We start from the raw sequence: 20,814 nt of genomic DNA on the forward strand, positions 1-20,814 counted from the left end.
CTTTTCCTTGGGACACTCTTTCCCCAGATACTGGACAGCTTAATCCGCTTGTTCATTGGGTCTCTGCGTGGTGTAGAGACCATGACTTGTGACTTTGCATAAAATTCATCACATCCCCTTCCCTGCCACCCTTTCCTACCTCTATCTGCTTCACTCCCCCACTAGCATGTATATATATTAAGGAACTCTTTGTTTACTGCCAAGTCCTAAGTCCAGATCATGACCTCCAATGCTTTGAAAGTTCGGTAAGTATTCATTGAACAAATGAATAAACTTTGTCTTAATAGAAAAACAAAAATAAACAGATCTGTTTCTTATCAAACTGGTATGGTCTTTTACTGTCAGATAATCAAAACTATATAACTTGATACATAGTTTTGATTTGTCCTCTAGTTTCAAACCTTACTCTAGGTTTTATCTTTTTCTATTAAAAAAGTTTTGCTCTTTCTTGCTTCTTGTATTTATTTATTTATTTATTCATTTTTGAGATGGAGTCTCACTCTGTTGCCCAGGCTGGAGTGCAGTGACGCAATCTCAACTCACTGCAACTTCCGCCTCCCAGATGCAAGTGATTCTCATGCCTTAGCCTCCTAAGTAGCTGGGACTATAGGTTTCCAATACCACATCTGGCTAATGTTTGTATTTTTAGTAGAGATAGGGTTACGCCGTGTTGGCCAGGCTTGTCTCGAACTCGTGACCTCAGGTAATTGGCCCGCCTCGGCCTCCCAAAGTACTGGGATTATAGGCACGAACCAACACGCCCGGCCTGTTTCTTGCTTTTTACATTATGAGCTGCTTCAAATCCTTGGGATTACCCAGGCAGAAATAAGTAAATGCAAACATATATCCATGAAAAATCATAGCATAATTGCATTGTCTTTAAGTATGTTCATCTCCAACATTTCAGGCCCTATGATGGCCACGCTCACACACAGGCAAGGCATACAAGTTCCTCAGTATTGCCTCTTCCTGCTCCTGTAGTCTGATTTCTTGCCAGCTTGGATTCCTGATTTTCATTGAACAGACAGAGCTGTTGATAGGACCTGTAGACTCCGGTCTCCTCGTGCCTTCTTCTCTACATTGAATGCTCTCTCTACTTCTCTTCACTGGACTCTTACTTAGTCTTTAAAATTTACTCATTCACACTTGAGCACCTTTTACAAGTAAGCCAGGCACTTTCCCTGTTCTTGGGCTATGTTATTGAACCAAATAAAGATGCCTGTCACAGGCTTCCATTCTAGGGACAGAGTCAGACATAAATGATGCATACGAACAATACATTATACACAGAGATTCTCCTGTACAGCAGCAGGCCCAAGCATCACAATGCCGCTGGCCCTGCCCTTGATGGCTACAGTGGGCATCACCCAAAATGTTCAAAAAAGCAAAATTAAAAAAAAAAAAAAAAACCACTCAAATACTTTTGAGATTTTGCAAAAGGTCCTAAACGTTAGGGAAAAAGAAAATGCAGGAAGCAAGTAAGAGAGACAGGAGTGCTGGGGCGGGGGAGGAGGAGGGAGAAAGCCTTGATGGTTTCTGGGTGGGAACAGAGTGCTTTAGGCAGAGGGAACAGCCTGTGCAAAAGGCCCTGGGCTAGGAGTACATGCAAAGAACACCAAGGAGGCCAGAGTACTCTCACATGGAGGCTGATTTAATTGAAGGAGAGGAGTGTGGGGAACAAGAAAGCAAAATAGATTCAAGATGTCTGTCTTGGAAAAAATTTTTGCATGGGGAGCTGACTAGAAGCAGAAAGATCAGAAGCCTTCCCTTTGCTGCGGGGCTGCATTTTTGAAACAGCTACACATCCCTATCTGTTGGAAACATCAAGCAGCCCATTAAACCTCCAGCTTCCATAAGACATAAGTGGACTGAGAAATTCCCCAAAGAAAGATATATTCCTCAACTTCCTCATCAGATGTGGTCAAGAAAGATAACAGACAGGAAGGACTCTCCCAAGAGTATAGCCAAGGGCCAAGGAGAACAGTGGCCAAAGGTGCTTCCCTAGAGACGCCCAGTCAAGGAACTTCCATAATGTCTGCCCACGGGGACGTTGGAATGGTCATAGATAAACAAACTGTGAGATATTTTTATGATGAAGCACTGCTTGGAAATTAACAGATAGGAACTACTGGTATACACAACAACATGGATAAATCTCAAAAACATTACGCCAAATGAGAATAGCCAGACACAAAAGAATACATATAATATGAATCCATTTATGTGAAGTTCTAGAACAGAAAAAACTAATCTATACTGACAGAAAGCAGATTGAGGATTACCTGGTTGGATGGAAGGGACTGACTGCAAAGGGACACAAAGGAATCTTTTAGAGATAATTAAATGTTTTATGTATTGATGGAGCCTGCATGGGTGGATACAATTTTCAAAACTCATTGAACTAAACACATAAGGTCCATGTATTTTCTTGTATGTAAATGACACCTCATTGAAAACAACAACACAAACAAAAGAGAATGTAATGTAACTTGCACACAAAATCCCTAACCCCCAAACCAGTCCCACGTACTTTAGCATACACAGGCTTTAATTTGGGGAGTCACAGAAAACCAGGGCAGGTTTCCTGCCAGAGCGGAGGGAAGAAAAAACATCCTTGGCCTTGATTTTTCAACTGGCCTTGAACCTAATTGCTTTTCCATGTTCAGGTTTAGCAGCACTCTTTAATGTATTTTTGGTCATTAATTTAAATGTTATGCTTGACTTAACTGGAATGTTCACACTTTGATATAAATCTCCTATGTAGCACATTTATATTCTCCATTTATGTTGCCTACAGTGATTAGTAGGTCATTCTGGCCTGTGCTGTGAGAACAAGTCACTAACCTGAACCATCTGTCCTAGAGGTAGGCTCAGCTCTACTGTCCCATTAACCCTTTGCTGCCTGTTGTCACTCACATCAAGGCTGTATATATCTTCATTTCCTGCCTATGTTTTAAAGAAGCAAAAGATCCAACACATTTGCATGAGTTCCATAAAGGGGATTTTATTTTGCTACATTAACTAACAACCTCTGTTTTTACCCTAGGACTGCACATCTTTAGTGAAGTTATCTGTGATCCAAAGCAATAAGTAAAAGGGAAGACACCGACTTTTCAAGGAGTTTATGGAGTATGTGACAGAGCAAGCTTCGTTATCTTATTTCTTTGAGTTTATGGTCATCATTCATCTTATTTCATAGATGTGCACTTGCTTATAGTCACCAGAGGCCAAAGCCCTATAAGCATGGGATGAAGGACGCAGGGATGGAGAGACCCAGTGTAGCTAATGGTGGACTGAACTTGGAAGAGGAAAGGAACACTCAAGGCAAAGTAGAAGAGGGCACAAAACTTCTATTTCACATAGGGACACAGGGCTTTGAGGAGTAGGTCATTTCTAGGTCTTATCTGAATGCTCTGAATAGAGCATTTCTGGACTTCAATCCCAGCCAGAGCTTCCAAGTACTTTGTTCAAAATAGTCAGAACCTAAATTTCACCACTGGCATCTCCTGAGCTCAGAATTTGTCTCAGTCCTTGTTCATGGGAAGGCTACTGGCTTTTACAGTTCCCAACAGAAAGGCCAATGTCCAGCCTGCCATGCCTGCTACCCCTTCTGCTGATGAGGGAGGTTCAGTATGTTTCCTAAGCCTACTTGTCCATATTCCATATCACATCATTCTGGCTTCCCACTTCCCACCTGAGTCATAACCGAGAGGACAAAAATGAACCTCTCAATCTCAGGGCAGTCAGTCTCCAGTCTGGCCAGTAACACGAGATAGTTTAAATTAAAAGGCTCAGCCTCACAGGTAATTTCTTTCTTGGATAGTCAGAATTTTAGATGGACATGGTGATAAGGATAAAGATAAAGACGATGGAGACAGAGAAAAACGGAGAGTTCCTGACAGGTACCTGAATTGGAAAAATGCCTGACCTTAGAGGAGACAAAATGGAACAGGAGTGAACCAGAATTGCGGTTTAGCCAAAAGCCAACCAATGCAGTAGAGAAAGGTCCCGGAGGGAGCAGGAGAAGACAGGGAGATGGGTCATTTGTCATTCTGGGCATGGGGATTAGTTGCCTGCCTCCTGCAAAGGAGAGGATGATACAGCCTGCAGCCTCATGGTTTGCTGGATGCTCTACTGCCCAAATTTCATTTCAGGTTCCAATGAGGCTGGGTTACAGGGCTGTTCCTAGGATCCTGCAGGAGGTCTAACTCCTTACTCCTGTGTATCTTCTTGCAATAAGACCTCATCACTGATGAGACAGGCATGAATCTCTTCATGCTGGGAAGGATCTAAGAGAAAGAGAAAACAATCCCCAGGCCACACATACAGGTTTTCTGCTGAGTTAAAAGGTATTTTTAACAGCAAAGCAAAAACTTCATTAGATAAAATCTCAGAGCAAGGTCTTCAAGAGAGCTTCCATTGTGTAAAAGAACTTCCCTTGGTCTTGAGGTTATGAAAGTCCTAACAGAAGCAAAAATGTTCCCACGCCTTATTCTTTTCAGTCATTCTCATCTGGAGGCTTGGGGTGGTGAGTAAGAGTGGGAGAGGACATTCACTGCCTTCATGTGGGTCCTCCAATATCATAAGAGTCTCTGCTTCTGGCTGCTGGTGATATTGGGGGATGCCATAGACCTGATGCTTGCTCCCCCAACCCCACCCAATTCATATGTTGAAATCCCAACCCTCAAGGTGATGGTATCAGCAGGTGGGGCCTTTGGGAGTTGATTAGGTCAAGAGAGTGGAGCCCTCATAATGAAATTAGTGCCTTTATAAAAGGGACCCTGCGTGTTCCCTCATTGCTTCTGTGGTGGAAGGACACAGTAAAAAGATAGCCAGACATCTATAAACAGGAATGGGCCCTCCCTAGAACCGAATCTGTCTGTGCCTTGATCTGGGACTTCCCAGGCTCCAGCACTGTGAGGAATACAATCTGTTCTTTGTAAACCACCCAGCCTATGGTTTTTATGTTATAGCAGCCCAAACAGACAGAGGCAGGGGGTTGTCTAACTAGATCAGCATTTCTTAAATTTTAATGTGTGTAGAGATGTTTGGGGGATCTTTTTAAATGCAGATTCTGTTCAGAGGGTCTTGGGTGGAGCCTGAGGTCCTGTATTTCTAGCAAGCTCCCAGGAGACATTGATGCCGCTGGTCTGGGGACCATGTTTTGAGAGGAGATTGTGATATGACCCCTGCTGTCAGAGTCGAGAAGAGCTGCTCTCAGTGTAACAGCATGTTATGAGTGCTCATTAAAATACATGTGTAAATCGTGGCCTCCGAGGCTCTGAGAGCTATTCCGTGTAACTTGATAGGGGATGTAAATGAACAATCTCTCAATCACTTCAGTAAAAAGGAAAATATTTGAAATCTTATCCCTGAATTCCAAACCATTAAGAGACTGATGTCAGCAACTTTTTTTTTTTCCTTTCATCTTAGCAAATGTGTGGCTTTTGAGCTAGAAGAACAGACAGGCTGGAGGGCTGGGTAGGAAGGTTGGGGACAATTCCAGTTGGTGGAATTGTTTCAGGGGTAAAAGCTTAACACTTCGCAATAAGGAAAAGGGAACTATTCATGACCAAGCATGTTACACGGTAACAGGCAACCTCCCCCTCACACTGACCCACCAAATCTGTTGTATAAAATCACTGGAGAAGTGGGTGTTTGTTATCGATGAGCAGACTTAAGAGTCATTTTAAAGACTCAGAAAAGCCTTGGGCTGAGGTTATGGTGTTTATTGTATAGGAAAGAGCCAGAGGAGAGGAAACAGCCTTCTCTCCTCACTGTTGACTGTAAGAATGCATGTAAGGATTTCTTCTAAGGTACTGATAGCCCATTTACAAGACTCTTACCCTTGAAAGAGGACGATATTTGAGGTCATCTTGAAGACTGGGTCAGCCTCAGAGCCCCTGCAGATGACCTTTCAGCCTGCCAGCCAACCACCCACTATCCCAAGAGTCCCACTACTTCTGCAACATAGCTTGGGAAGTTCCACAAGCCATTGATTCTACCTAGGGATTGTCAAGGGCTGTGTAGTAGGTCACCTAAAGGTGGGAAAATCAGCTTTGGGATGGCTGTTGGTGGATCGATTGCAAAGTGACCACTGGCTTTGCCATGTAGGTGGTGGACATTTATCTTGGGCACTTTTGAGACATGAGATTTTCCTGATTACCATCCTTATTGCCCTTGAACTTCTCATTAGAATGACCACCTCTTTCTGGGTTGCCTGAGACTTGGAATAGAAAATCCCAAGAAAACTGGAAGGTAGAACTTTCCTGGATCCTGATTTGGGACTTGGGATTCATTCACAAAGATATTAAATCAGAATGCATTGGGGAAGGAGCTTGATGTTAAGCCTAATTAGAAAGCTTTTCCTATAAACAGCTGATTTGCAACAGGGAGGTGTTTTATTTTAATAACCTCATCATAACTTTATGATGTTGGACCTTCTCTCCAACATCAGTGAAATTTCAAAGAGAAAGACAAAGGGGAAATATTCACTTGTGCTTGTGTAGCAGACAAGAGCTTGGGCATCAACTCCAACACACTTCTGAAGATGATGCTGAGAGAGAAATTGTGTTGGAAGCGCCCAGGGATAAAAAGTGAGTGCTTTTGTTTCCCCTATTTAATCAGGCCACAAAACTTGGGATTCCTTTTGTGAAACCAGAGGTACTCCAAAGAACCAAACTCCAAACTATAAGCTAGTACTGAAATTTGATATTTACAACAAACAAATACAAAAGGAAAAATCTTAATAGAAGAAGTCCACATTGAACCAATCACTAATTTTGAACCCTTGAAAAAACAGGTACTAAAATCTTAAGAATGCCAAATCACAATTACGAAATAACAAGCCTATTTTTTTTTTAACTCTGATTTTTGGCATCCTTCTTAACCACACAGGATTAATTTGTGGCCCAGGAGCTCTTCAAGCTTATGTTTATTTATAATATTCAATATTCCCATAAGCACCAATGTTCCAAATGGAAGGCTGCATTTTGATAATGCCCATTTCTTCATTAAGATTTCATCATCCAACTACATTAAAAAGCCTCTCCCTACACTTTGTTGCTCTGGCTTTCACCTTGTATATTCCTGCTTTATTTGCTTAATCTCAAGATCTGGCCCCCAGGCACTCTCAAATTTGAAACAAGCAAAGTTTGTGCATTAGTGTATCCTGGGCATGCATGATTTATGAATGGCAGTTTTCTCGGCACAATTTTATGGTACAAGAGAGATTTTGTTTTAAACATTAAAATGAAAGGCAAGAAGTGGCAACAGTGGGTGGGATAACAGAATACAGAGCATGGAAATAAGTTTGGGTCAAGAGTTAATCAGTTCTTACTTGGCCTGTTTCTTAGTCTTGTGGACTGATTCTGTAATAAATAATATGAAACACTGACATTTGACCAACTAAAAAGTATTTTAAATTGCTATTCTGATAACTTACCCAGATGAGTCCTCATTCTGCAAAAAATTTAATTGTTAATTTTTATATATATGAAGAAAAGAAACATCTTTGGCTAAGTCTAAAATAAATTCATTTTCTCTTTAGTTAACAAAGATAACATTGTTAACAAAAATAATTCTTCCTCTGACAGAATCTTTCATAAATCAGTATGTCAGTCAATGCTACAAAATCTTTCAGAGAAAAGTTAAAACCTTCATAATAATCAAGATAACTACCCTTCCTAAGTAAAATTAGAGTCTGACTTGCTATATGCCCATGTAATATACAGGCTCAACATACAAGTCTATTTTTCTCATTGCAAAATATGAGCTCAAGTACCACACTTTTTGTTTAATAACTATAACTAAAAGATACTTTGTAGAGCAAAATAATCATTAATAAATTATTCCAAATAATGTCTTGTATTTGAGAAGTTCCAATTGCTTCAAACACAAACAAGCAAACTCTAACCCTTCTTTACACATGTCTAAATTGAAGAATTGATGAAATGGTAACTCAGGTCTTCAAATAACAACAGGAATTTTACTTTTAAGTTTTTGATGTGTCATGCAATGATGGCACATAAATGCTTCCAGAAGACCAGAAAAGTTTTGATACCATTATTAGGAAATGAGGATTGATAAAGCCAGTGCTTGTGCAAGCTCAGGATTCACAGACAACTGAAAATTTTGCTTCCTACAAAAGTCTTCAATATCGTTTAGGGCAGAAGCAACTCTGAGCCACATTCACCATTCTAGGCACTATTTTTGTTGTTCACTTCAGAGAATACTGGCAAGTGGGTATAGCCCTGCATGACACATAGACGCTATAGATTACCTTGTAGATTTTGCAATGGCAGAGTCATGATGCCTCCGGCTGCAGCTGCTGCCACCAGCCCTTGGATGTTGGTGAGATTCGCTGTTGGCAGTGTGAGAACCAGTCCTTGCTGGCCTCCTAGCTGTCCCGCCATGTTGAAGGGGATGAGGATCGGCTGGTTGAGGGCTGGGGGGCCTCCCGGCATCACGCCAGCCACAGCAGAAGCTAATTGCTGTGCCGTCAGAAGTGGCTGCAAGGAAACAGATGATAGCTCACTTTCCTGCCGAGCCAAGGCATAGGTTTTAAAAACATCTTCCTTCCATTTAAGCAGGATCACAAAGTTCCTGAAGAAGTACCAAAAAAAAAATGCTCTTTCCCATTAAAAAAAGATTGGTAGAAAAAAAATTTCAAAGTTGCATTTCATTGATTTCTTTAAAAAGTTTCATTTGGTTTGGACTTCTTCTGAGGAACTCAAATACCTTTACAAGTAATAACTTATGTTTATATGTTATTCTTTCAATGAATTTCCATTTGATCCTATCTTCATGTATTTGATGCTCTCAGCTAATTTATTCTGTGTCGCTCCAGAAAGAACTCATTGGGATCGGTGGGATTTTTTTTTTATTCAAAAAGAGTAATGAAATACTACTTTTGACTTTAAATTAACAAAATAATGTAGAAAATTTACTTGATGCTGGAAAGTCTGTACTGACACTGTTATACAGATCTATGGCTGGGGGTCATGTACACTGGCATAATCCTTTTGGAAAGCAATTTAGAAATAGATTATCAAGAGCTGTGAAAATATTTATCCCCCTTTCACTCAGAATATACTCCTAGGATATAGCTTGAAAATATTCAAAAGGAAATAAGATAACTGCATAAAAACATGCATTATGTTTCAAAATACATAAATATTGAAAACAGTTTATTACAGTACTAAACTAGATGAAATATTGCATCGTCATTAAAATGGCTTATTATGACACCTCTTTAGAAAAATAGAAAACATTTGTAATATGAGAATACAATAGAAAATAAGCTGGATAACTATTAAGTAAACTTCAATGATTATTATTAAAATGGTAGAATTATGTATATGCAATGACAAGACCTAAAACAGAATATAAGACATAAAAATATTTGCCGTGGATAAAACTTATAATCTTTGAAAATAATTCTTTTGTTATTACTCTAACTTCTTTTGCCCAATTAAAATGATATTATACAAACACAAGTTTACATCCATTATGGATACAACAGCTTTTCTTTGGTAGGGAAAGGCAACTGCCAGGCATGTTTTGAGTGCAGCATGTGGGCTCTTCACCAGGATGACATGGGAAGGATTCCTGCCCTAGTAAAGCCAGATGACCACAAGAGTCATTTTATCTTAGAGTCCTTGATTCAGGACTTTCATTGCAGTCTTGTGGGAGCTGTGTCACGGAACATAATAATCCGGTATCTATTTTTCTACAGGAACCAATGCAAAACCCTTATGTGAGGGGTAGGTAATTAAATATAGGCATACTACCAAGCCCAACATATAATAACCAGGCACTATTCTAATGTTGCAGTTATTCTACCAGTGAGATACAGAGAGGTTAGTAACTTGCCCAAGTCCCATATCTAGTTGCGAGGGGGTTCAAGTGCAAGTCCAGGAAGGCTGCTCCAGAGCCCGTCTTTTACCCCTTTCTTGTCACTCCTCCAATACAAAGAACAGATATAGAGAAGTGGGGCTGCTTTATCTGAAGAATGAGGGGAGGTGTGGAGAGGGCTAAGCCCACACTTTGGTCATTCCCTGCAGTGTCCTTTTCAGGACCTTTTGGGGGAGGCTCTGCAGAACCCCAGGACTCCACTCAGCTGAGTTTAGAACTGCTGCTCTAGGCCCCACAGGCCTTGCTCTTAATGCATTTGTTCACTTTGCTAAATTCACACAAGTAACTGTGCTTCCCTTTTTAAAAAAATACAGTTATTCTGCTGGGTGCAGTGGCTCACACCTGTAATCCTAGCACTTTGGGAGGCCAGGGCGGGTGGATCACCTGAGGTCAGGAGTTCAAGACCAGCTTGACCAACATGGTGAAACCCTGTCTCTACTAAAAATATAAAAATTTAGCTGGGAGTGGTGGTGGGTGCCTGTAATCTGAGCTACTCGGGAGGGTGAGGCAGGAGAATCACTTGAACCCAGGAGGAGGCGGTTGCAGTGAGCCGAGATCATGCTACTGCACTCCAGCCTGGGCAACAAGAGCAAGACTCTGTCTCAATAGTAATAATAATAATAATAATATGGTTATTCTAATGAGCAAAAGAAATATACTTTGGGAATGAACACAAATTTATATGCTGGCCCTTAGATTCCAGGTGTTACATCACTACCAATAGTGATATTATGGTAAGAGGGAAAGCAAATGAGTAGTTCTTAGACCATATATGGGTCACACATTTGGGGGTTTCAGCTTGCAGCACTTTTCATATAGGATTTGTGGGCTCAAGGCAGGGCATGCACTCTCCATTGTCGCAGGGCCACCACTCCTCACTGACCTGGGCCTGTGGGGCTGCCTACCCAACCTGAAGGCATTAGAGTGTGTTACCCCCAGTGTGGTCACAGGCACGTGTGCAGGCATACACACACAGAGAGACACATAATTACATGTGCACACACACTATATTATAAGCATAAAATTATAAAGCATATTACACCAAAAATCCTGCTCCTGAGAGTTCCAGGAAAACTCTCTAGGCTTCCATAAGGCAGCAGACATTTCCCCAGACTTTCCGTCCACGGGCACAGAGTTATCTGTGCTCTGAGATGGACTATGGGAACTGAGGCCATAGGGAGACTTGGTGGTGAGTGGAATAAGAACGTCAAAACCAACCCACACTCTAAACTTGGGTGAGCCCTCAATGTGCTGAAAGCAATTAACTTCCAGGAGCAACAATGACAGCGAAAGGGAGAGAAAGGGCCAAATATCAGCTTCTCTTTCCATAAAAGCAGGATGAATGCTGAAAGCTTCACACTAAATGACAGAGGTAAAAAGGAAAAAAAGCCCAGCCTTTTATAATTGTGTTCTACATCTCCATATAGCCCACACCAGGCTGCAAAAAACAAATATTGGACTTTAAAAAATAATGATTGTATTTCTTTATTAATGCAAGAGCTATGTGTGATGTACAGTATTGTCAAACCCAATAAGCTGAACTTGCATTAAAATTGCATTAACTTTTTTATATTAAATCACATCTTGTATTTCAAAAATGGCTATAGTGAGGTTGAAATAACTTAATTTTCTTCACACTCCAGTCATTAAAGTTTTACTTTCCAGAAAACTGCATGGTAACCAACAGCACAATTGTAGTGGGTTTTAAGTCAAAAAAAAAAAAAAAAAAAAAAGTTTCCACATGATTAAAGCCAACCTTTCCTTTAAGAAGAGAGAGGAGTTTTGCAAACACATATTTTCTTGATGGTATTTAATAAATAATGTAGTCATACAGCTTTTCATGTGAAAATTTATTACCATCTTTGTTCTGTTGGAGTTAATTGGATTTAACTCATTATTATTTATGTGGTTAAACCATCCTAAATGCAGTCTAATGGAAAGCAGTTGAGAGATACTGACCTGTGGCCCAACTGGAAATGTGGGGTGGGTCTGACTGGCCTGGTGTTGGTCAGGAGTGCCTGGGTCTGATAGTGCCGGGTTTCCTCTGGCCCCTGGAATTCAAAAAGAGAAATGCTCCCTTAATATAAGATCCAGCCTGGGAACTGCACACGACCCCATTTTCCTGTGATGTCACATAACATTAAGGCATAGATGACATGACAGAGTGGTTTATCAATATCTCCAGTGCCCAAATCACTTATGAACTACATAAAGGATGATGAGAGACATTCAGGATGGCCAAGTTCATCGAGAGGTAGAAGACTAGAATGGCAGGGAATGTAGCACAATCATCAGTTTCACTAAACTTACGTTAAACCTCAGTTTGCATAGAGTATGCCACTGTATCATATGTGTGGGGAACTGCACCCTTTAAGTACAGGCGAGCCACAGCTAATCTAATTTTCTAAAATTAAAGTGTGATCCAAGATACGACCAAGTCCAACAGTATTTTCCCCTAATATGGCTTTCCCCATCTCCTTCATACTCCTATGGCCTTCTTCCATACTCTTTGAACTCTGAATCTTATGACATCACTTTCCTGAAAACAAAGCCTTTTTCCATATCACCTTACACAATGTCCTAAAAAGAATATGGCTCTCCCTAAGCAAGTGTCCCAGGTGCTAATTGAAACAGTAGGAATCCCACAAGAGCAACAGGGAGTTCCACTATGCTAAGCACAGAACACAACTTGCTTCCTTCTGGAATCCCACTGGACACCAGAGCAGAGGAAATGAAATTCCACCCAAGAGCAAATCCTTCAAACCCTTTTAACATGATCATTTCTCTGTGTGTGCTTCTGTGCTTTGTTTCAGGACAAACCGTAGCAGGTAAGATAGTGGCAGAAACAATAAATACACAAACAAACAAATAAAACCAGTGGCAATTTTTGAGAATTTCTACTTGGTAACTTTCGTTTCCTCAGAGTTTCTAATGGGTGGTTGAAATCCAATTCCAAGCAAACCTTAACAAGATATTCTTTCCTGATGTTTGTCCTATGAATAACAAGTGGAAGACAATTCAAACTCTGTTTACCAGCATGCCATGGACAACCCAGAAAAAAGATATGACTGTGTCACACTTATAAATTTTAAAGAAGGTATTATTGGCTCATTTAAAACAAATTCTTCTATATATTCTCCAAAGGGACAGACTTATAAATAATAGAAACGGGAAAAAATACTTCAGCACATTAAGCTACAAATAAAATTGACTGCTACATATTATTCAATTGACTTCTATCTTCACTGCAATGTGTCAATCATAACAGCATTTTATAATAGGATTAAGCAATAAACGTGCAAAGCCATTATGCAGAAATCTGAAAATCTGATTAATTTGTAATATTTTTTTGTGCAGAAAGTCAGGAATGGACATTGCTTGGGGAATACTTACAAGCATTCTATTGAAATTTCTAAATTGATTTGGAACAAACTAATAAAAACACAGACTTGCTGACATTTTATAAAGTAAATTCTGTCAAAATATGTTTGGCATTTTAATGATTGCTGTCATTTAATAACAAGGGTAAGATGACCCATCATAAGATGCCAACCATTTCCCCATAATGTGCAGAAGATCTTTCTTCTAAATTTTTTATGTGTGATTTACTTATTATGCTTAAGAGCACGGCATTTTAAGCTGGGAGATATCTTGGACAGTGCAAATCTTCCAAGTCTCTGTTCTTTCTTATAGACCCAAGTCCAATTTTGCCCTAAAATTCTCAGCAGAACCTTATATACCTCAAAGAGCTTTTGAGCTGTTAAAGTGTTGCTTTTGGTCAAATATTCAGATTAGGTAAATTCTCAAATGGCTAAAAATGCACAGTTTAAAAAAAATTTGGTTGTTTTCCCATACTTGCCAGGCATGGATTTTTATGCCAGACTATGAAAAGAGAGTTTTTACAATACACAGAAAAATGGAAAAGTCCTTCTAAACAATTAGAAAATGAATACCTTCATGCTTAAACATTTCCGTGCCATGTCAGGCCCTTCTGTCTCATGTTTCCTTCATGCATACCAAGGCCACTTTTTGACTCTGTTTCTAACACATGCCATTGTAACGTTTAGGATTGGTCTCACACACAGGCACGGTGTCAACAAGATTGTGCGTTTGTTCCCCTCTGCTTTACACAGATTGCATTTGCTTACATTTATTCTTTGTTGCTTGGAGGCCTAGCTGGTGCTCAGCAGCTTGTTCTGAGGCTGGTTATTCACAAAAGCCACGTTCAGTGCAGTCCAGGGTAATTCCACACAATTTAATGTGTAAAATGAAGTCTTTCACAGGCTCTAGAGGAGATTATGTATGCTCTCCAGCCTGGATCCAAAAGTAATGTTTCTTCTTAATGTGCATCTCCATTTTCCCCAAACACATGTATCACACATAACCTTGTAGGACCATAAACTAATCCGTCTGGTTGGAAGGCAGCTCTGGAATCAGAGGCCTTCTCAGAGCCAGAGGGGGAATCAGACAGTCAGAATGAATAAATGACATTGGCTAAGGGTTTCAGAGAGATTTGAAGCAACATTTAGCTGAACGTTTGCAGAGAATTTGAGGTTGGACATTTTCATGGGCACAGATATGAAAACACAAACTTGAATGGGTTGGGTGGTTTTCTCCTGACCAGGAGCCTAGGAAACACATTACATCTCTGGAGACCAAGGAATTCCATCTGTTCTGAAGTTAACAGCCTGTGCTTTTGAGGCAGCAACTACGAACTCTGTGGGTCAGGGGCTGTGCTGCTGGTTCATCACTTTATGCTGTCATTTCATTCATATTTTGTGAATATTCACTCAGTAGAAATAGGGGGTTGGCCTTTAATTGAGCAGTGGTATAATTCCTTTAAGATAGGTACTGGCATCCACTTGACTACTCACTGCTATTTAACATAAACCTTCGAAATATCTTGAAATTATTAGCTTATTGGCAAATTCTACCTCAATTCCAATTTAGATATTAAAAGCAGTTTGGTGTAAGGGTTAAAACCAAGGACTCTAAAAAAATGTAAACTCTGCCTGGGTTTAAAGTTAGCATTACCACTTAACTGAGAATGTGAACTCTGGTGTGTTTTCCAACTTCATGCATCACCTTGTAAGAGTCAGGGATGATAATAGTACCCCTCTCACAGCATTGCTGTTGTGAGGATTAAATTAGCTAATATATATGTAACCGTCTTGAAATAATGCATGCTTGTCATATAACTGCTATTTCTCTTGATTATTACTATTTAATAAAAAAATTAATTTTTTTTTTGAGATACAGTATCTGACTCCGTATCCCCAGCTAGAGTGCGGTGGTATGGTTATCGCTCATGGCAGCCTTCATCTCCTGGGCTTAAGCAATCCTCCTGCTTCAGCCTCTTCCTGAGTAGCTGAGACTACAGGAGTGAGCCACTACACTCAGCTAATTTTTTTTCTTTTTTTTCGGTACGGATAGCATCTCACTCCATTGCCCATATTAGGTCTTGAACTCCTGGCCTCAAGTGATCCTCCCGCGCTGGCCTCCCAGAGTGCTGGGATTTTAGGCATGAGCCACAATGCCCAGCCTAGATTGTATTTAATCTAATAATATTTAATATTATTTAATTTGTCTATAATGATGACCTGCCCCAAGTCAAATCAATTCATATTCCTGCCACTCTGTCCCTTTGTGTGCAGCTCACACCCTCTTGTACACTGGTTAAAGATGGCCACTGTGCACGAACCCTAACTCTGTCCTTGGTATCACTGGATGACTGGAACTGAACTAACTAGTTGGATCTTGAAGAGCCTATGAAGCAAGATGTTTACATATATGGTGCTTTCTTTAGTTCATGGTAGCATAAGCAGGAAATATGGCACAAAGATAGTGGCAAAGAGGCTCCAGATTGTTACACAGACCGTGGCTTATACCAGTGGTTCTCACCCAGGCCTGTGAATCATTTGTGAAGCTTCTTGAACACAGAGGTTGATATCCCTCATGACGCCACTGACAGAGCATCTAAAGGGTAGCTCACATGAATGTTTTGTGAAACTCTACCTGTGACTGAAGACTACAGGGGGCCAGCAGTGGCTTAGATGTTGCCCAGGCAAAGCTGAATCTCCTTTGCGCTGAGACTGCCATACACAATCAGTTTTTTGAATGGCAGATGGGTCGGCAGGTAGTATAATCCCCTTGGCCTTCCAACTTTCTTTATCTGGACCATTCTTTTATCATACTGCTGAATGACTTCTAGCTTAGCAAGAGGAAGAATCACCTCAGATACATCTCTTTTGTAATTATGATGTGTTCACAGGTAATTTTAAAAGTATAATAACTGATTTTAAAGGGATTATAATATAAAATTTAAAATAGCTATATAATAGGAGTTAATTCTCTGCAAATACAAGAAATCCCGACTTGAATATATTTTGGAAAGGATAGGTCATAAATGGTGAAGACATCAAAAGACTGATTAGGAGTTTGGATGGTACACTTGGATGCAACTTATTATTAATCATTATAAGACCTGGTTGTCAGAAGGTATTTGTTCACTCAACACCATTGGTCCCAGGGTTGATCTTACATCCAAAACCCATAGGGTTGCCTGCAGATTCCTCTGCTCTGGAGGGACTATGTGACCCACAGAGCTGAGAGGGGTGACCCCCTGAGCAGCATACTCCTTTCTTCAGTGCCCTTCTGGGGACTGAGTCTCCTGCACTCCACTCTTTCCACCCAGCTCAAGCCGAGGTCCTAAACAACCATCACGGATGACTGTCACCGCGCTCCTCATAGCAAGTTCATTTTTATTCTACAAATTATTTTTTAAATTTAGTATGACAGATTTTCATTTACCAACGGAAACCAGGCTTAGGATCTCTTAGCTATACTAAAAGTAAAACAGATGTTCATTCTCGCACAGAGTTTTGAATCATTCCGTCTTTTTGGAGTTGACTCTTCCAAGTAAGTCACTTTAAGAAACAAATACAGTATTTTTAATCCTGAGAATATATACTCTTTTCTGGAGCCTTACCCTTTGCAAAGAGGCTATGATGGTCAGGGCAGTTTGAGAAAGGAACAGAATTGCAAATATAAATTGCTCATCCCAGGCAAAGCAGCTTCACTTCCTCCTGTGTGCTGGCAGTCCCTCCAAAGTACAGTCCTTAAGATTCCCTGGTTAATGACCAATGCATTTTTTATGAATTGGGTTCCTCAGAGAGAGAGTTTGGGTTTCTGTGCTCTCTGCATTAGCACAAACGTAATCACATAAAGGTCAGAGATCCCTCAGCTTTCTCTGGTATTCACACCTTTCTCACCCACTGTTTATAGTTTCCACCAGTGAAGAAGGTGACGCAAAGGTTACTTATTCTAAGACGGACAGTTGAATGCATTATTATTTCATGTTGTTCGAGTGAACACTAGCTAAGCAGAGAAGACGTTCCCTCTAAATTAAACTTCTCCTTCTTTCAATTTTTTTAAAATTACTAAATACCAAGGAGGGAGTGCAGGTGTCTATAAAAATCTCTGCTGAGCCACTGCCACTGTTTGTCACTTTTTATTGCCAGTTAGGATTTCTTTATGATACCGGCCACACAGATATTTATGTACAGAACACTATACAGACCCCTAGTAGAATTTGAGACTCTAAAGCTGATTCTACAAGTCATGCTTGAAAATCAAACATTCATTAATCCACATAAGGGTTTGTGTGTTTTTACAAATTACATTGTCAAGTGCTTGTAAATTCATCCATTGAGGCCTGGAGAACTGAGACTGTGTGATTAGGTTAATATGAAAAATACATTCCTTTATTCTTCTAGCCAGTGACTTATCTGGCTCCAACAGAGGGAAGTCCAGCTTTCTTCAGGTGAGGGGTCTCGGTCCTAAGTGGTTCTAAATCTTTATTTTAAGGCTGCATCTATACATGAAAAGCCAAAGGGAGATTTGAGATATTTAGATAAAGCACAAAAAGAAACCCTACAAATCTCTTATTTGCACTGAAAATGTTTTTGTAGTATCTGCCAAAATTCCTCAGTAATTGCTTCCTTTTTGTATGCAGATTTAGCCTGTGCTATAGAAGACCTTAATGACCTTCCCCCCCCCCCAAATTAACTAAATATCCCTTCAGTTTGCCTCCAACAATTTTTTATCATTTGTTTTCACATCTATCTAATAAAAGCAGAGCTCAACTCCTGTGATATCCAAGCCAATAAAGGTCTCGATTTCTGTAAATACTTTTTCTCAGAGAGACATGAAAAAGAGATACTCATCAAATGTGTTTTAGCAAAATTCCATGACATACTGAGGCAGTTAGAGAACTCTGGGGGTAGAGATTATCCCTTGAGTACTGCTATCTCTGCAAGAGTATAAGTTCTTTCAGGGAACAAAGGTCCTGGCCTGGGGCTGGGAAATCAATCTCTCTTTCCCCAAGGCATCACCCCAACCTATCACAGATGGGAGAACCCAAGGGATTGTAACCTCCCAGCTGGGAGATGTTAGAGACCTGGATCAAGGCTGGTTAGGAAGACCCTTGATGAGTTGCACGCTGAGCATATGACTGAGTATATGACCTTCTCCTCACCTGAGCCCAAGCTCCCTGAGGAGGGCAGAATGGAGCACGTGACAGCCAAAAAAGGTGGGTAGCTGGAGCCTGTCCTGTCCTGGGGAGGTGAGGAGGCTCTAAGCCCCCTTCATCCTCTCACACGCTTGGATGTCCCGTTGGATTTTACTCACAAAACACACATTCACAGACAAATTCTGAAGAAATTCAGGATGGTGACCTCAGGGCATTAAATCCCAGCCATGGGATTCTTCTGGGTGTGGGGCTCTGTGAGACTGCGGCCGTCACCTGCCTGTGAAAGGACCCCTGCCCACAGCCCGCTGCCAGATTCCACTGACTCAGTTTTCATACAATTTTGGGTTACTAGTTTTCCTTCAAGAAACCTCAGAAAGGAGGCTCAAATTTTGAAAATTGTCCCTATACTTACACGTGCTTCAAGAAAATCACTTTTCTAAATTAGTGCAAATTCTTTTTTTTTTCTTGAGATGGGATCTCGCTCTGTAGCCCCAGTTAGAGTGCAGTGGCGTGATCTTGGCTCACCACAACCTCTACCTCCTGGGTTCAAGCCATTCTCCTGCCTCAGCCTCCCTAGTAGCTGGGATTAGAGGTGTGCACCACCACGCCTGGTTAATTTTTGTGTTTTTAGTAGAGACAGGGTTTTGCCATGTTGGTCAGGCTGGTGTCGAACTCCTGACCTCGGGTGATCTGCCTGCCTTGGCCTCCCAGAGTGCTGGGACTACAGGCGTGAGCCACTACGCACTGCCCAAATTAGTGCAAATTGTTAAGAATGCTTATAGTGGCTGGGCGCCCTGGCTGACGCCTGTTATCCCAGCACTTTGGGAGGCCAAGGTGGGCAGATCATGCCATCAGGAGTTTGAGACCAGCCTGGCAAACATAGTGAAACCCCGTCTCTACTAAAAAATATAAGCTGGGCGTGGTGGCGGGTGCCTGTGATCCCAGTTACTCAGGAGGTTAGGGCGGGAGAATTGCTTGAACCCAGGAGGTGGAGGTTGCAGGGAGCCAAGATTGCACCACTGCACTCCAGCCTGGGCAACAGTGTGAGGCGCTGTCCACCCCCCCACCAAAAAACAATGCTTATATCTACAGGAATTTAAACATGGCTTTTTTCACCCAACAAGAAATCGAACCTACAAATCATCAACATGTCTATTACAGGTCCTTATGAATGACCTCATAAACATATCATTTGGTGGGAAATTAAGATAAAATATGATTTTGTTTTCTAACTCATTATCTATGCTGAGAATAGAGAGACAAGGTATGAATTCTTCAAAAAAGGAAGCATTTGAAAGGTGTCAGTGCCTTTCTCCAGCTCTAGATCTACCTTTGTAACAGTGTTTCGCTTTCACTAACAACACAGATTTTCTCTCCTGGTTGGCTGCCAAATCATCGTGGCACTTGACAGCAAGGGGGCAAGATCTAGATTCTTCAAGGTGGTGTGATTAGCCTAGTTTTAAACTGTTTTCAGTTTACCCACCCATAGTAAAACAGGCAAGAATTATTAAGAGCTGGCTTTAAATGTGCTTGAAAAATGGTCAAAGCTATTAAATAATCTTTGAAATTGTGGGACTAGCTTAGGTGAAGAGAGAGAGAAAAGAACATTTTGGGAGTGAGGAGCTGTGGGTGGGGTTAGGGGACCTAGTCCATGTTTTCCTACCTAACACCTGCATTCCAGTACTGTGGTATGGAAAGGCAAGGCCAGAGAACACTGTAGTTCTTTCTGCAAGATCCTACCCCCTCCAGCCCACTTCTAAAACATTCTGATTTGTGTTCTAACATCTGCAAGGCTCTCTCTACAACCTTACAGGCCTACAGGACTTCCCCATCTGACACTGTCTTCATGAGATTTTAAACTGTTTTTACATAATTGAGACTGTTAGCCAAGTGGTCCCACATGGATACCTGGAAACTGAAGCCTGAAGAGTAGATGGGGATGGAACAGAGATCGCTGTGTCATGGTGACATGAGTCCACACTCTTGGCTGAGACCAAAGTTATCGTGGGAACTACAGTGATATCTCATTCCCCTCTTCTCCTCCAAGACCCCAGATGCCTTCCAGAGGTCTGAACTCTGTACAACCCTTCAGCGGCTAGGAGGCTACTAATCTGTCATGCAGAATATGATCTAAGCATGAGTTACAACAGAATAAACCATTATTTCAATTGAAAATGATGGCCTCTGGGTGCAGTCACTTCTGATAATACGCACAGTACAAGATCTCAGAGACCTTCAACACAGAAAACAGTGGTTCCTCATCGGCAGTAGCTGCATTTGTGACTGCAAAGGGCAGGTGATTAGATCATCACAGACTGTGGACTCCCCCAGACTTTGAATTTTCACAGGGCAGTCAAATTAAAGGAGAA

At 41.0% G+C, this 20,814-nt stretch overlaps 1 protein-coding gene across 5 annotated transcripts in view; it reads right to left on the reverse strand.

Annotated features, from left to right (window-relative positions):
• POU6F2 (POU class 6 homeobox 2) overlaps positions 1–20,814 on the reverse strand; it is a 469,840-nt gene that overhangs the window by 248,225 nt on the left and 200,801 nt on the right. For all 5 annotated transcript variants that reach the window (XM_032244455.1, XM_032244453.1, XM_032244451.1 and 2 more), the window contains 2 exons: positions 11,875–11,966; positions 8,282–8,510 (listed from right to left, as the gene is read on the reverse strand). In XM_032244455.1, the coding sequence (XP_032100346.1) occupies positions 8,282–8,510; positions 11,875–11,966 (321 nt within the window). The remainder of the gene's footprint in view (positions 1–8,281; positions 8,511–11,874; positions 11,967–20,814) is intronic.

This window comes from Sapajus apella, unplaced genomic scaffold, assembly GCF_009761245.1.
Source record: "Sapajus apella isolate SASKATOON/1434 unplaced genomic scaffold, GSC_monkey_1.0 scaffold54, whole genome shotgun sequence".
Classification (NCBI taxonomy): Eukaryota; Metazoa; Chordata; class Mammalia; order Primates; family Cebidae; genus Sapajus; species Sapajus apella.